General features: G+C 45.4%; 1 protein-coding gene across 3 annotated transcripts in view; it reads left to right on the top strand.

The window, feature by feature from the left end:
- Window positions 1-17,382, top strand: part of LATS2 (large tumor suppressor kinase 2) — a 44,314-nt gene that overhangs the window by 17,276 nt on the left and 9,656 nt on the right. For 2 of the 3 annotated variants that reach the window (XM_083169948.1, XM_083169949.1), the window contains exons 3-4: window positions 12,756-12,888; window positions 13,932-15,454. In XM_083169948.1, the coding sequence (XP_083026074.1) occupies window positions 12,756-12,888; window positions 13,932-15,454 (1,656 nt within the window). Of the gene's footprint in view, window positions 1-6,954; window positions 7,121-12,755; window positions 12,889-13,931; window positions 15,455-17,382 lie in introns of those variants that run through there. The other variant, XM_083169950.1, reaches the window with a different exon arrangement.

Here is a 17,382-nt window from a genome sequence, read left to right as displayed (position 1 = left end):
ATCGCATGTGATATCGTATGCAATATCGGATGTCAAATCGCATGCGATCTAGTGGCGCCGTGAAACTACACAAGTACCGCACAATTTGTTGTACACTTTCTTCAGTATGACATATTAAATGGTAACTCAAAGCGTTACTTACCTAGACACGTGAATGGATATGCATGGTGCACTGTAAAAGGATCCTGTAAACCTAATGAGGGCATACAGCAATTGCTCATCATACAACCTTGTGATGCAGTAAGATTTCTGAATATTGTTTGTACTGGACACATTTCCCCACATGTCATCTGTAGTGTGTTCCCTTATTTCTGGAGCTCGGGTTGGCACGTCTAAGCTGAATGTCCATCTTGGGATGCCCGTAAGTCAAGCAGGGCAGACGCATTATTTTTGGAGCCTGGATGCTTTTGCAGAATTAGTTATAAACATTGCTGGTTTGACACATACTCTGCATAGCTGGAAAGCCGAAGCAGGCAAATTTGTGAAGCCAGACTACAGAGAAGAGATTCCTGACATAATTGGTGGACTTTTATAGGAACAACATAAGAAACAGGTGGATTTCTGGAGAGAACACGACCGCAAAATAACATGAAATGCCACAGACACGTATGGACCAGAACCCATGGAAGATAATTCTATAGAGCCCCATTCAGGATGTTCTACATATTGTTTAGGTATACAGAAGAGTCCCGAACTGAATACGTTACTGCCAGCTCCACCAGTTGTAACACAAGGCTGCAAGCGGAAATGTTTCTCCCCCTGATCGTTCTTGTGAATCTGGTGCTGCAGTACAAGCTATTAACCCCCTCAGTGGGCCAGGCGTCCGGCCACAGGTGTATACAGTGGTTGGGACTTATTTTTGGGAACCTTGCTTGTGTGTAGTTTATATTTGTAAATTATATTGACCGTTCTACAATTTGTTTTCGTCTTAGAATAATCCTGTTTAGACATTCCACATTATCCCCCATATAAATGTTCATTGCTGGGTATGTTGTTGTTTTTTTCTGAACCCTTCATTGAAAATGAAATGGGCAAAATCCAATTTTCCAGGAATTTTTTTTTTTTTCTTTTGCGGCTGAATTATTTTTCACTTATCTTTTGAAAATACATACGATTTCTTATTATTATCTATTTATATAGCATGCAGATATAATGCATATATATTTATATAGCATGCGCTGTGGAGCGCTTTACAGATAATTCCTGCCCCAGTGGAGCTTACGATCTATATTTCCTACCACATGTACACGCACACACACTCATTCTAGGGTAAATTTTGTTGGGAGCCAATTAACATACCAGTATATTTTTGGATTGTAGAGGGAAACCGGAGTACCCGGAGGAAACCCACGCCAGCATGGGGAGAATATTCGGTACTTGTGTATTTGCAGGGTGCCCACTAAGCTATTTGCTTAGTGGGCTATTCTGCATAGTGAAATCGCATTGCATGGCACATTTTCGTGCCGTGCGATGTGATGCGATCTCACTAGTTAATTTACTCACTGCACCCTGACCGCCGATCGCATCGCATGTAAAATCGCAAGTGATTTTGCATGCAATGCGATTTAGCACAACACCCCCAGTGTACATGTCTATGTGATGCAATGGGATTTAGCACACCCCCACTATCCACTTCACCCCGAAGCGTGGCAAGCAGACGCAGAACGCGTCCTCCCAACCTTTTCATACCCCACTATCCACGTCGGCATGGAGTCACCGAGTCCGAAGCGTGGCGAGCGGACACGTAATATATGTAAAGTAATCCACGTCCCCTCCCGGGGCTCGCTGCACTCGCCACACTTTATAAAATCAACTCCACACCGATGTGGATAGTGGGGGTATGAAAAGGCCGGGAGGACTCGTAAGGTGTCCCCTCACGGGGCTCGCTGTGCTCACCACGCTTCGGGCTGGCGTGGATAGTGGGGGTGTTTTAGGAACACATTCACACCTGTCATAACATACATCTGAGACAGTAATGAAGACATGTGTTAACTGGTAACTGGATTTTACTTAATAATTAAGAAGAAAATATCAAATTAACAAATTACAATAATAACAAATTATCAAGAACAAAGAAAATAATAAGTCATTCTTCTGATTCTGCATCGGCCTTTGGACGAAGCGAAAGTGCAGAAATAATACGTTCAAAAGCATTTTCGGCGCCCACAGTCGTTCGCCAGATAAATTCCTGTAAGTAGAAGTCCAGATTCTGGTGTGCGGTGCCTCTTTGATGCTTGTTGCGCCATTTACAGGATCCCCAAAGACGATCAATGTTCTGTGTGTCTCTGGATCAACGAAGTTAAACCTGTGGTTCACCCGAGCATGGTGGTACCCTGCCTGCTCCAGCTGCTCGGTGTTATAGGCAATCGGAGTAGATAGTCGTCCCCGGTTCAATGAATTGATTGATGGCGGCCATCAGGGTACTGGCGTCACGTCTTTGTACAGGTGTCACAAAGCACTCACTGGTGTCTCTGGAAATGCCTCAGAATAGCCACTGTTGAGGCAGCATCCGTCCCACGTGACTTTTTCTCTGTACAAAGAGGATTTTCCCTGGACCGCCAATACGGTGTTGGGGCTATGCCATTAGGTCCACGGAGCAGGCCTCCCGCATCAGGTTGTTGTATAGCACCGTTGTTTTATTTGACAAATTGAGTTCTTGCTCACAGAAACTGACACTTGTGAGCTCCTCCGCCCATGAATAAATAAACCGTATCAGTGTTAGGAACGGTAAACGGCAACCCGGGAACCTATGTGCCGCACGGAGGCTCTCCTTCTTCCAACACGTTTTAATATAGCGGCGCCACTTGCACTCCTTAATACTTAAGCACATAGGGTTGCCATTAACACAAGTTTGCATCACTGGCAGCAAATGGTGCTGCTGGAAGAAAACCACTGCGGCAAGGTGAACATTGTGACAGGTTCTGCAGCCATTACGCAGTCACTTCTCCTTCACCTCTGACTGAATGACAGGGAGCGGGAACACTACGCTACTCTGACTGACTACGCTGGTTCTGACAGCGACGCTACGCTTACTGCTTAAGGGGCGCCGTGCTAATATACAAGTACCATATTAACTAGTGAGATCACATCGCACAGCACGGAAAAAGTGCCATGCCATGCGATTTCACTACGTCTGCGTACATATGTTAATTGGGCGCCCTGCAAATACACAAGTACCTAATATTCAAACTCTGCACAGTTAGGGCCATGGTGGGAATCAAACCCATGACCTCAGTGCTGTGAGGCAGTAATACTAACCATTACACTGTCCATGCTGACCAAAAATCCCGAGATCTGGGAATTTCTGCGGACCTACGTATTTTTGCTGGACTTTTCACATAAAAAAAGGGCACATCAAGGCTTAGGTTAAACGTTCCGAAGGCAGACGCAATCAAATTGGGGGATAAGCACTGGCATCGGGGCTTATAGAATAGCCCCCTGACCAATCCATTAGCAGTAGTAAATTACCGCTGTTCATTGGATATCCCCCAAAGGATGGGTTTTCTATCCCTAGGCAGTAAAGCAGTTGAACAATTTCACCGGCAGCATTTCTCAGAAATCTGCTTTTAATAAGCAGGTATGAAATGTTTACAATGTCACTAAAATATGGCAGGAATGGTGAGTTCCTGAGAGCACGTTCCATACACATGAATTACATCCCTAAGCCTGTTACATATGCTTCTAATCTGCATCTTTCTTCCCTGCCTTCCTGCGGGATGCAAATTAGCCCTGGATCTAATGTTACCAGTTTTTTGCCTTGTACACTTATATGCTGGCCGTATAAGACTACCCCCCTCTTCCACACACCTTCCACACACCAAATAAAACGTAGGGTTTTGACTGCTGGACATTTTCTATGCTTTACTGTACTGTACAATGGTGCAGTACTGTGGTTGGCTGTTGGCTGTATACAAAGCCTGATTGGATTGGTCCCTGCTCCCTGTCTGCCCTCCCTGTCTCCATGTCACTAGCAGCAGTCTGGTCCGCCCTTGAATCCATATTATGGATAGTACCAGTATTAACCCCTTGAGTGGTGGGTTTTGCTGGGGCAGGACAAACCTATCCGGGCAGGTTTGTCCTGCCCCAACAAAACCCACCACATAAAGTTGTAAGCTCCCCTCACCTCCGCCCCGGCGTTAGTACGCCGGAGCTTCCCTGCAGTGCTGCCGCTGTCCCCCCTGCCTAAGCCGACTGGGGGGACCCCTTCTTATGCATAGCTTGATACTCCAAATCTCTTATCAGGTAATATAAGAGACCTGGCAGTGCTGCCGCTGCCCCCCCCCCCGCCTAAGTCGCCTGTCACATTCAGCAGTGATGTCGGCGGCAGGCTGGGGGATGTTTGCGGCGGCATGGGAGGACCCGGGTGCCTGAGCGTTCCCGAGTCCACCCGAGCCGCGCTGACCATACCCGAGCCTGCCGCCGACGTCACTGCTGAATGTGACAGGCGGCTTAGGCAGGGGGGACAACAGCAGCACTGCCAGGTCTCTTATATGACCTGATAAGAGATTTGGAGTATCAAGGTATGCATAAGAAGGTGGGGGGGGGGGGGGTGCCAAGGAGAGAGTGCAAAATGTATAAAAGTGTACCCCTGGGGCAGCTATGTGTATCCCAACGAAGTACACTCCGCGTATAAGACGACCCCCCCACTTGGAGGCCTGTTTTTCAAGGGGAAAAAGTCGTCTTATACGCTGGCAAATACGGTATATAATGTAATTGTTATAGCCATGATAGGCATCTTTCTACATTCCAGCTGTAGGTGAACTTCTCTCGTGATGCTCCTTCACAGCTGGGGGATTGCCTATAATCTAAGCCTTTAACCTAAAATACTTTTTCCAAATTCCTGGAAATCACATTAGCTGCGCTTCTCTTCCAGGCATTTTTTGCAGTAATCTGTTGCATGAGATACCCTGTTAGATAGGTGGATCCTCCGGCCCCATTAATTTCTAGAAGTATGCAAAACTCTGTTGGTATGTCATGTGGGCCCCTTCACTATATCCATCGAATGGAAAATTCTATGATGTTAGCAATGTCATTTTACTTACTGGAACACCTCTCCTATATTACTAATTAGAGCCCCATTGATGAGATTTATATTATGCAACCAGATTAAAATTTTAGTATTACCTTTTGTTTCTTCAAACCTTTTATTTCTACGATAATTAGTGCACAACGGAATTTGGAGCAGTTTATGTTTAGGATATTATACATATTTAACAAATACTTTCCACAGACCTTTATCGCTGGGCAGGTCCAACAAAGCACATTGCACGCAGTATTAACAGCAATCAGACCTGAAACATTTACAAAATGTAAAGTATCAGTCCTGCATATGCTATTGTTTTTTTTTTTGTAGCTTTAAATGAGAAGTTACTATATTAACATGCGTATAAGCTGCTTTTTAGTCTCCCTGTATGGAGCAAAGCATGTCTGTATGTCATACACATTCTTGCAGCTATATGCATGTAAAGTGAAGACCGAGTGGCGAGGAGAGAGTGGATTTTACAGTGGACAAAGCTCAGAGGAGCATTCCAAAGCCTCTCTGTTCACTACATCATGTACTACAGTAATGTGTCTGTGGTTACCATGGTATTCAAACCACTACATGTCACCGCAGCTCTAAAAATTCTCCTGTTGGTCATAGGAGGAGTGCTCTGGGCTTTACAGACGTGCTCATATAAACAGAAGAGTAGAGGGAGAAACCGATCAGACAGATCAACTAGAAGACACATAAGGAAAATAAATGTAATTTTTGTAAATCTCGGTGGTATTACATTCATATTGGGCAAAGGAAACTTTGCAGGCAAATGTGCAGTATTGCTCCAAAGCACTTCGTTGAGGTCTACCATCTCCTGGTCACACTGCAGTTGGCAATTTTGGTGATGATATAACCTATCATTGAGCAATTTTCACAAAAATGCTGATTATTGAATCCATATGGTCACCGCATGTGTGTATAATATATACTTATATAATATGACAAATGCATTATGGATACTGATAAATGTGCAAGTGTAACTTCTATATAGCCCCAAGCATTGTTGTAACCTTTTCTAGAATGTTGTGTTCAGTTAGCATTCTTCTTGGCATGAATATGTGATTATGGGTTCTAAAGGGATCTGTGTGTACTGTATACATCTTTATTGTCTCATTATCTTAAAAGGACTATAGTTTAGGGCAGGGGTGGGCAAATGCCGGCCCGCGGGCCGGATGCGGCCCGCGACGCCATCCAGACCGGCCCACTGCCCTCCACCCCTCTCCTTACTGTGCGCTGTGTTAGGAGCGGAGTGCTCGGCATCCATCTCCTAGCAACAGCCAGCCCCCGGCAGCAGCCCCTGGACTGCACACGCCATCGGCAGACTGACAGCGCGCTCAGCCTAAAGCGCAGCAGCACGCCTTCCTCACTGCCCATCACAGCTTCCTCCCGCCCGCAGTTAGACTAGTCCGCAGTGGTTCTCAAGTGATTGCCTTGTCCTTAGCTGCAGGAAGAACTCGGGATCTCAGGTCTGGGTAGCGCCACCCTGTGACACTGAACTTGTTGTAGCTCAGGCTGCCGGATAGTGTCCTGCTGCAGATGCTAAGCTTTCTGTCTGTGCCGGCCCTGATCCATTGCTGCAGGTGAGGGGACATGATGGGGGCCTCTGTACTCCTTTCACCAGCTAGCCATGCTGTGTGGGACCCATGCTGTGGGGTGTTTAAAGTTGGAGATGAAGCAGCAGTATGGGCAGGGGCGGATTGGCCTGCCGGGAAACCGGGCCATTTCCCGGTCGGCCGCTCCATATGTCCCCAGAACCGGCCGCTCACCCCTTTTTCCGGGCCGCGGACCGCACAACTGCGATCACAGCGTTTTGCCCATATCAAAGATGGCCGCGGGAGGGCTGTTGCACATGCTCGGCTGCAAGCAGCTCCTCCCGCGGTGCTTTGGTGTGTGTGAACCCTGATCCCCAGCAGCAGAGCCGGCCTAGGGGGGAGCTGATCGGTACCTGCTATGGGCTCCGGCAGCAGCAGGGCATCTTCGGAAAGGGGGCGTGGCCACGGGGGTCCCGCGATTAGGCCACGCCCCCAACTTTACCTGGCCCTGAACTGTAGTATATGGCTCCTGTGGTCCTCGTCCAGGAGACAGGTAATGTGTGTGAATGGACGGACCACACTGTGATACTGTATATCTGTGTGGGGAGTGGGACATACAGCATGGACATTAGGGAGAGGGGCACATCAGTAATTTCATACTGCCCTCCCCCCCCTCCCACCACCAAAAACACCACAAAAACTAAATTTTTTTATATATGTTGGACAGGGCCGTAACTAGGGGGTGCTGGGGGGGCATGTGCACCAGGCGCTGCATGTGGGGGGCGCTGTCAGCGGGGGTCCGGGGACGGGCAGCGGGGTCCGGCAACGTGGCTTGTACTCCAGGCAGCACGGTCCGGGGACGGGCAGCACCGTGGCGGCTTTATTTCTTGTACTATAGTGAGCTACGCTAGTATTTGCCCGGCGGTAAGCAGATTTTCAAAAGACTTGCCGGATGGAATCATGGTGTGCGGCATATGTATAATGAGCATTATGGTGTGCGGCATATGTATAATGGAGCATCACAGTGGATAGCATATGTATAATGGCATCACATGTATAATGGGCATCACGGTGTGCGACGTATGTATAATGGGCATGACGGTCTGTGGCATATGTATAATGGAGCATCACAGTGTGTGGCATATGTATAATGGACATCACGGTGTGTGGCATATGTATAATGGGCTTGACGGTGTGTGGCATATGTATAATGGGCATCACAGTGTGTGGCATATGTATAATGGGCATCACGGTGTGTGGCATATGTATAATGGAGCATCACGGTGTGTGGCATATGTATAATGGTCATCACGGTGTGCGTCATATGTATAATGGTCATCACGGTGTGTGGCATATGTATAATGGGCATCACGGTGTGCGGCATGTGTATAATGGGCATCACGGTGTGCGGCATGTGTATAATGGGCATCACGGTGTGCGGCATGTGTATAATGGCATTACGGTGTGCGGCATATGTATAATGGGCATCACGGTGTGTGTGGTATGTGTATAATGAGCATCACGGTGTGTGGCATATGTATAATGGGCATCACGGTGTGTGTGGCATATGTATAATGAGCATCACAGTGTTTGGCATATGTATAATGCAGCATCACAGTGTGTGGCATATGTATAATGCAGCATCACGGTGTGTGGCATATGTATAATGCAGCATCACGGTGTGTGGCATATGTATAATGGGCATCACGGTGTGTGGCATATGTATAATGGACATCACGGTGTGTGGCATATGTATAATGGGCATCATGGTGTGCGTCATGTGTATAATGGGCATCACGGTGTGCAGCATGTGTATAATGGCATTACGGTGTGCGGCATATGTATAATGGGCATCACGGTGTGTGTGGTATGTGTATAATGAGCATCACAGTGTTTGGCATATGTATAATGCAGCATCACGGTGTGTGGCATATGTATAATGCAGCATCACGGTGTGTGGCATATGTATAATGAGCATCACGGTGTTTGGCATATGTATAATGAGCATCACGGTGTTTGGCATATGTATATTGGGCATCGCAGTGTGCGGTATATGTATAATGGCATCACGGTGTGTGGCATATGTATAATGGGCATCACGGTGTATGGCATATGTATAATGGGCATCACGGTGTGTGGCATATGTATAATGGGCATCATGGTGTGTGGCATATGTATAATGGGCATCATGGTGTGTGGCATATGTATAATAGGCATCACTGTCTCCCCTCCCTGCATCCTCCACCACTTTGTGACTCCCCTCCCTGCAACCTCTGCCACTCTGCATTCCCCCTCCTACCCTGCATCCTGTGCCACCATGCCCCCCTCACACTCTGCGTCCTGTGCCACCCTGTGTAAGTCCTCACTCCCTTCGTTCTCAGCCACTCTGCATCTCCCCTCCTAGCATTCTACGTCCCCCCCTCCTTCCCTGCATCCTCTTCCACCCTGCCACTCTACTGTGTTGGGAGACCCCCCCACCCCCCCCACTGTCTCTATCTCCCCAGCCCCACAGGCTGCAGAATAAACGCTGTACGCATGCGCCTATTTTGCAGCCTGAGGGGCTGGGGACATAGCCAGCAGCTCAGAGAGCCACTAGCCTTGCCCTTACAGTGGCAAAAATTGGGCGTGACCTCGTTGAAATAGGCCACACCCCCATATTGATAAGCCACACCCCCTAAAAAATTGGGCGCGCCTCCGGCGCGCAACAACAACCCCCCCCCCCCCCTGTTGGGGCTGCTTCAAGATATTTCCCGGGCTGGTATTAATTCCCAATCCGCCCCTGAGTATGGGGAGCACTAACCACAGACAGTGGTCAGTATGGGACTTGTCTGTGGAGGGGGAACACACATTAAACACCCACTGCCTCTTCCTATTCACTCAACGTTACCATCTGCCTCTCACTGCCACTTTATTTTCATCTACCTGTCACGCTCTTCCTCCCTTGACACCCTTTGCCCTGTCCACTTCAACCTCTACCTTTCCCCCTCCTCTCAGTCTTTTCACTGTCACCCACTGTCTCTCCCCTGTCACCCCCAAATCACACCAGCTCAGAGAGGAGAGCAGGAGGAAGCCGCTGCTATAGAAGTGCCCCCACTGTTTATAAGAAAGAGCTGGTGTGTGTGTGTGTGTGTATGACTCCCCATTGGGAGCGTCCCCCCCAACAGAAAACGCTGCACCTTTATCACCCAAGTGGAGACCCCCATAAGTCATCTCTGCAGTAGCAGATAATTAAAACAAACTGCACCTATACACCTGCTCAATACCTGCTATATGTGTATGTTGTACATGCCTGTATTACAATGCCAATACAGTTATTACAGTTTACATTGTTTATGCACCAAAGTCTGTTTAACTCTGTGCGTTCCAGTTGATAAACCACGGTTCATGGTCATTGGTTCGGCCCTCCGACACACTTCAAATTTTTCATGCGGCCCCCGATAGAAATTAATTGCCCACCCCTGGTTTAGGGTATAACAGTCTGTCAACTTTCTCCTTTATACTCTGTCTACAAAGTTCCCTTTCCTTCACTATTATGTTTGTTATTTGTAGTTTTACTTTCTAATAAGATACATACTTAGGTCCGGGGAATTTCTGCCCTCCTTTTAGAATGTTGTTCTGCACCTAGAACACTGTCCTAAACATCGCAGGGTCACTTGTTTTTGTTTCCGTTTCAAGCTTCTCAGTGGTAACAAGACCTTTTTACTTTCTCCAAGATGTGCCCTTCTTTACCAGTTGTTCCCTATAGAGATGAGACACCTTTGACTTGGCTGTATGGGCCCTAATTACAAGGTTGATTTAAAAGAACATTATATTTGATATATGGGTTTTATGAGGGTTTTAAGGAGCAAGCTTTTCGTCTATACACGGGCAGTTAGTCTAAGTAGACCGTTCAGAATAATATAAAAAAAAAATCCCTTTTAAAACTCCCGTTAGGTCATTTATTTATTTTTTTAATAGATCTGGACAAAAATAAATGCAGATGACAGGAAAACCACAGGTGGAAGCAGAAATGTGTTTGGATGGGATATAATTAAGGGTTTAGGTAAAACTCATCCTGTAATGACATCCGGCAGGTACACCAGCTAGTAATAATGGCTCTTATTTTAGCACCCAATCTTTTGTGGTACTACCAAAATAATTCAAATGCCCTCTGACTTGCGCGGAAGTCTGATCTCATTACATACATGTATTTAGCGTAACTGGTCATCTTCCAGCTCGCTGGCTCCTTCTTAAGAACCGTACAGCAGGTTTAGATCATCTGTTTTGTTCTAGCTTGACTGATGTTGACTGTTGATGATCTGTTTGTGGCTATGTGCTCAGATTGATGCACTATTGCTTTTTTGAATTGTATCCTACATTGCCGTGCCATCATACTATTTGGGCAATGAAATAAGGCCTGCCCCAATCACCTAATAAATAATAATAGGCACATACATTTAAGGGAGCAGGGAGGGGGCGGGTTCTGAGCTAAGGGGGCGGAGCTTCATAGCACCGTGCTCTGAGTGAGTTGAGGTGCTGCTGGATCAGGACAGTTGGCAGATATATATGTACCTGTTATTATTGGTATTTGGGTGTTACATAACTACCATGTTTGCTTTGTGTTCATTTTATTTTTTAAAAAGAGAATTTGACTTCAACATTAAACTACTCACGCAGGCAGTCAAAATCCCACTATTTTTCTTTCAGAGTATACTTTAAGGTTCGATAGAGACATAAAAAGGGACAGAACTCCTCTGCCTTGATCATGCGTGTTGAACACACTTTTTGTTGCATAATCAAGGGGTTCGTCTATTAACAGTAATAAAACGCATTGTGGATGATACATGGGGGTTCCAGCCATTCAGCTCCTGTCATGTGTTTTAAAATGGCAGTTGAGAGCTGATCGGCTTGAGCATCATTTATCCTCCACATAGAGTTTTATCACTCATTGATAAATGGCCCATTAAGGGCAGTATTCAATGAGAAAAGTTCTCCGTGTTTTGTGGAGAACTTGTGCTTTGTTCGCCTTGGACGGAGCATTTTGCTCTCCAAAAGCGAGCAACCCTATTCAATGTGAAATGTTCTCCGTCTTTCTAAGTGACTTTCTCCGTGTCTATCCGTGTAGCAATTCTCCATCTTTTGATGGAGAGCTTGAATGTGAACTTTTAAACTAAAAGGTTTTTTTAAGAAATTTTGGTGTAAAAAAATCAGGTTTTTTTTTTCTGTGAAGGGGCATGTTATTTTTATTCATGTGCTTATAGCACATGAATATATATTTAATTTTAAAAAAAATAATTTTTTTTAATTTTTTTTTTTTAATTTTTTTTTTTTTTTTTTTTTTTTACACAGTGCAGCCAGCAGGGGGCCAGAGCGCTCGAGCCGCTCATTAGATATTCATATATTCACTGCACCCGAATGTAACTATGCACAAACGGGTGCAGTGAATACTGGGTCCCCTGCTGGCTATAGGGGGGGTGCAGCCTGGGTCCTGGAGAGCCCCCCTCCCCTCCACAGTCCTCTGGAGCAGCCAGGGAGACTTTAATCTCTCTGGCTGCTTCCGGCTCCCTGAAAGCTCCCTGCTCCCTGCAGGGGTTAAGACTCTCCGCGAGTGGCGGAGAGCATCAGCCACATTGAATAGAGGGAGCAGGAGTGGCAGAGAGCCCTCCGGAACACGGAGAGTGCATGGAGAGCGAAATAAAACGCTCTCCATGCACGGAGAACTTTTTCATTGAATACTGCCCTAAGTATGAAGTAAAGTCATGTATAATGACTTCCAGAGTCGGGCAAGGTTGCCAAAACTTTTTTTTTTTTCTTTCTGGAATCTCCATACTTTGAATGACAAAGGGACACTATTTCAAAGTGATAAGGTTTGACCGCCTATATCTCAAAAACTACGCAGCCAAAAAATAATAATTTGATGTGGGTTTATGGTTAAAGGATACTATGAAGTGTACAAAGATGAGCAGATGGGTATCATGGTCTGGGTGAACTAAATGTGCAGAATTTTTCTTCCCACATTTACCACATGGCACTGTCTAGCATTGCCCTGCTGGCAAAGTGGTCAGTAATTCATCCTTTCCTCAAAACTGGCATCTTGACTATTGTAACATTGGCCTTCCCAGCTGCTCAGCTTTTCTAATCCTATTTACTAATGTGACTATTTGTTCTACATCTACCTACATATTAATATTATTAATTCTTGCAATTAGGAAATGGCAATAAGAGCTTTGAAGCAGACAGGAAGCAGAAGCATTGAGGCGGCACTGGAATTCATCAGTAAGATGGGGTACCTGGACCCCAGGAATGAGCAAATCGTCCAAGTGATCAAGCAGACATCACCAGGTAACTATTAATGTATATTTACAGTACTATTTGTTTTATATTGTAGGGATTGCTTTTATATGCTTTTTAACTGGTGCATTTTTAGATTTATTTTTTGTCTTTAAAAGTTTATCAAACACATTTAATTAAATATATTTACATTTATTTTATTGGGAAACAAACAAAAAAACAAATTCAAATATATACCAGGGTTGCCTACTTTATGGCTGCCCTCTCTGGAAGAGGGCAGCCAGTTCCTTCAGGCAGGGAGGGTGTGGCCGCTGAAGGGATAAGAAAGGGGCGGGATGTGGGTGGAGCTACAATATGGCACATTTTGGGGGCATGGCCAGCACGATCGCATACCTGGGCAAAGTAATCGGGATTGATATTGAGCTAAATTTAACTCCAGATCTGACCTCCTGCCATTAGTCTTCCTCCTCCTCCGGTGGGCTTATATTCAGCCGCGATGCTGTGTCCCCACTGCCGCCACCCCTGCTTGTCCCCGCTGCAGTCGTGGGACCAGCGCATGCGAATACTCCAGATTCTATGGGCTGCAGCCCATAGAGGCATCCCGGAGGGAGGGAACACCTCACAGACTGCATCTGGTTTCACTTTATTGAGCAAAGGGGCAGATTTTACCTGGGAGGGGCTGCAGCCCATAGGTAAAAACTGCCACTGCTGATATACCTCTCCCACTCCTGCTCATGTCTGACTCCACAATATAATATGCTATTAATAAGAGTATTATAAAGCAATGAGATAATGCCTGTAAGCAGAGGGGTGAGTATATGGGGATCCTCACCATACATAATAGCCATTGCTAAATGTCTGAAATTCTGTATTCTTGACGTTAATCCACTATTGAAGTACTATTGTTTTTAACAGGTATAGGATGGTTCTCGTCAGCTCTGTCAATCCGATGCGGTCATGTGATGTCATGTAGCCAGTAAACATTCAGTATGACATAATTAGACATCTTGATGTTGAATTATTTGTTGTGCTACGGACTCTTTAAACAAATGAATGAATTTTTTTTCTTTTTTTTTTTTTGTCTTCTGTTAAAGGAAAAGGCGCTGCTCCAAATAATGTTCTCCATCGGTCAAGTTTTGAAGGGCCGAGTGAGACTTTTTCACCTTATCATCCAATGAGCAATGCAGCCTATGAGGGGCCGAGCTTTCCAGTTGAAGGATCCAATGTTCTTAGTGATGTTCCACGTCAATATATGGATTACTTGCTGTCTGCACCCCAGCCTGGGGCAATTAATGGACCAGCACAGAGACCTACGGGGCATAACACACCTGGAGGGCACCAGCACCAACAAAAGGCCTATGCCACCAGCGTAGAGCCCCCTGCAATGAACTACGCTATTGGAAACCACACCGCACAAGGTCTACCCATGCAGCCCTCTCATGCAGCCAACAGTCCACACTATGGGCGCCAGCATCTCCTAGTCCAAGGGGACCCTATGGGGTACGGAATTCAAAGAACCCCGTCTTTTCAAAACAAAATACAACAAGATGGAGGGTATGTAACTATGCAGAACAAAGGCCCTGTACCTCATTCCAGCCCGGGCCATGCATATTCGCAAGGCCCGGCAGGTCTCTATATGCCACACCCTCACCAAAAACAGTCAAGTCCTAGTTCTCACCAAATGCTTGTCATGCCAAGAGGGTCCCCATTTTCTAATGAGTATCCCGACACGCCACAGAACCTCTTGACCCCAACGCAGACTAGCTTAAACATGGATATGTACGATATGGGCAGTGTGTGTCAGTGGCAGAACGCACAGTCACGCCGTGATTCCCTTCAGGGATCTGGAATGGATGCTTCTCCGCGGCAGCACGTCGCATTCCGAGCAGAGTCCCAGGTGCCCAGTCGAAACAACTCCTTTAATAACCACCAGCAGCCAAAACAGGTACAGTTGAGGCAGGCTCCCCAAAGCAAAACCGATCCTTCCATGCCCTCACCAAACACCATTACAGCTGTGACATCTGCCCACATACTCCAGCCAGTAAATAGTATGAGAGTATTAAGACCAGAGCCCCAGACTGCCGTAGGCCCATTCCACCCTGGTTGGTTAGCGTCACAATCTCAAGTGGCAGAAGGCCCTCAGATGATCGAGCCCCATCCGTTATCGGTCAGCGGCCCGGGTCCTTATGGGATCGACGTGGATTATGGCAACCAGGACATGCGATTTCCTCCACCACCCTACCCAAAGCATCTCTTGCTTCAGAACAGTTCAGAGCAGCATGAATTGAACGCTTTATGCAAGGGAGTAGAGCAGAACCTGCGGGTCGTTGACAACGTGACAGGAAGTCACGCGGAGGAAGCCAACGGAGATGTAAAACGCGAGAAAGCGAGCAAGAGTTCCAAAGCTGTCAAGTCCGGGAAAGACAAGAAGCAGATTCAAACATCGCCTGTGCCAGTGCGGAAAAACAGCAGAGACGAGGAGAAGAGGGAATCCAGAATTAAAAGCTACTCGCCATTTGCCTTTAAATTTTACATGGAACAGCATGTGGAGAATGTTCTCAAGACCTACCAGCAGAAAGTCAATAGAAGGTTACAGCTGGAACAAGAGATGGCCGAGGTAAGAGTCCACTGACCATACCTGCTCTTAAGACCTAGAAATCGCGGGGTCTATAGCTTCGGCACTTTATATTTATAAACTGTAAAAGGGCCATTTTGAGTTCTTGGCAAGTGGTGATTAGAAATTGTTGCAGTAATCTATATTTAGTCTCGTGAATGTTACAAGCTTGGCTCTTAAGTATTTAAAAGTGCGTGTGCGCGCACACACACACAACTGAAACCAAAATTAAAACAAAAATATCTTATTTGAAATAGTAATAAAATGAACAAAAACAAGAGTTTAAAAAAGATATATATTTTAAAAACCTGTACATACAGGGTGACTATTCTAGGCAAAACACTGCGATCTAAGCAGGATAGATCATGCATGCACTTCTGTCCTTTTAGAGGAGCCATGGCTAACCTGTGGCTCTACAGCTGTTGGGACACTACACACCCCAGCATGGTTTGCTAGGTTTAAGCAGTTCTAAAAATCAAAACACTGGCCGGGCTTGCTGGGACTTGTAGTTTCACAACAGCCAGAGTGCCACAGATTGACCAGGACTGTTCTAGAGCATTTGTGCAAAGGTACAACAGCCAGAGTGCCACAGATTGACCAGGACTGTTCTAGAGCATTTGTGCAAAGGTAGTCATACTAATAATACTAACATCTTTTTATTTCCCTAAATGAACCTAAAGCTGCGTTATTGTGCAATGAGCCAATAATGAGCCAAGAAGTTCTAGTAATAGGCGTAGATTAGCCACATTCCCCCTGGCAGACAAGTAGACTGGTCACAGGCACAACTCAGAAATATAGTCTTAATTAGATGAAGTCATCATTTTGTTTGCTATATATAGGGGCATTTTCCAGCCTCACATATGTGCAGATTGTGTAATTGTGACTATATCTGGGGCAGCTGCGGAGAGAGAATAATCTGTCCTTTCCTTCTTTGTGGACATGGCATTCCTTAAATACTCTGCTCAATACCTTGTAAATATAGCACCTTAAGGAATGGCATGCATAGTGTCTTCCAATGGTCTATTCAGAGCGCCGACCCTAAGAATAGGGCATCAAATATTGTTTGTCTCCATCATAATTATAGCAGGAAAACAGCTGTTACATTTTGGGAAGGAAACCTGACAAGTATAAGAACGAGTCCCTTTGTTCAATTCAACTTTTTATATTTACATATCTCAGTTTTAGGTCTATCCATTCGATTTAGTAGCATAGTGGTTCCCAAAGTTGTTCCTCAAAGCAACACAACGTTTCAAGGATATCCATGCTTTGGCACAGGTGACTCCGTCATTTTGATTATACCATCTATGCACAATCACAGATATCCTTAAAACCTTGTATTGAGGCACCCCCAACAATCCAATCCAGGTTTTGGCAACCATTGTATGCAGCCTGAGGGGGTAAGTGTTGTTATTGAAGTGTGGGTTAACAAAGGTGGAAGCATTTCCAAAAATAAGCCAATCAGCTTCTCTCTGTTATTGATCAATCTGGCATTATAAAAAAAAAAAAAAACATAGCTACCGTAGGAAACTGCTTCATTTTTGTTAACCTGAACCTTAGTAGATCTACACAAGGTTGATAAAAGCTAGCAAATCTTAAAAATAGATAAACTGCATTTGCAAAAACTTCTTTTTTATACTGGTTTTTAAATTTTACTGCGGCTTAGAGCACAGAACATAATTGGTTTGTATTGTTGAATAAAACATTGAAGAACATATAAAGATGACTGCAGTTTTAAGAGGTCTGGTTGTGTGCCTCCGAAACACTGCCATCTGTTGGCAGCGAGCAAAAATACATTTTTCTTTCTTTCTTTCTTTTTCTTTCTTTTTCTTTCTTTCTTTTTCTTTCTTTCTTTTTCTTTCTTTCTTTTTCTTTCTTTCTTTTTCTTTCTTTCTTTTTCTTTCTTTATTTCTTTCTTTCTTTCACACATGCAC

Source organism: Crinia signifera, chromosome 2 (assembly GCF_055691185.1).
Source record: "Crinia signifera chromosome 2, ASM5569118v1, whole genome shotgun sequence".
Classification (NCBI taxonomy): Eukaryota; Metazoa; Chordata; class Amphibia; order Anura; family Myobatrachidae; genus Crinia; species Crinia signifera.
Note: the sequence above shows the minus strand (reverse complement) of the source record. Positions and strands in the feature narration are given on the sequence as shown.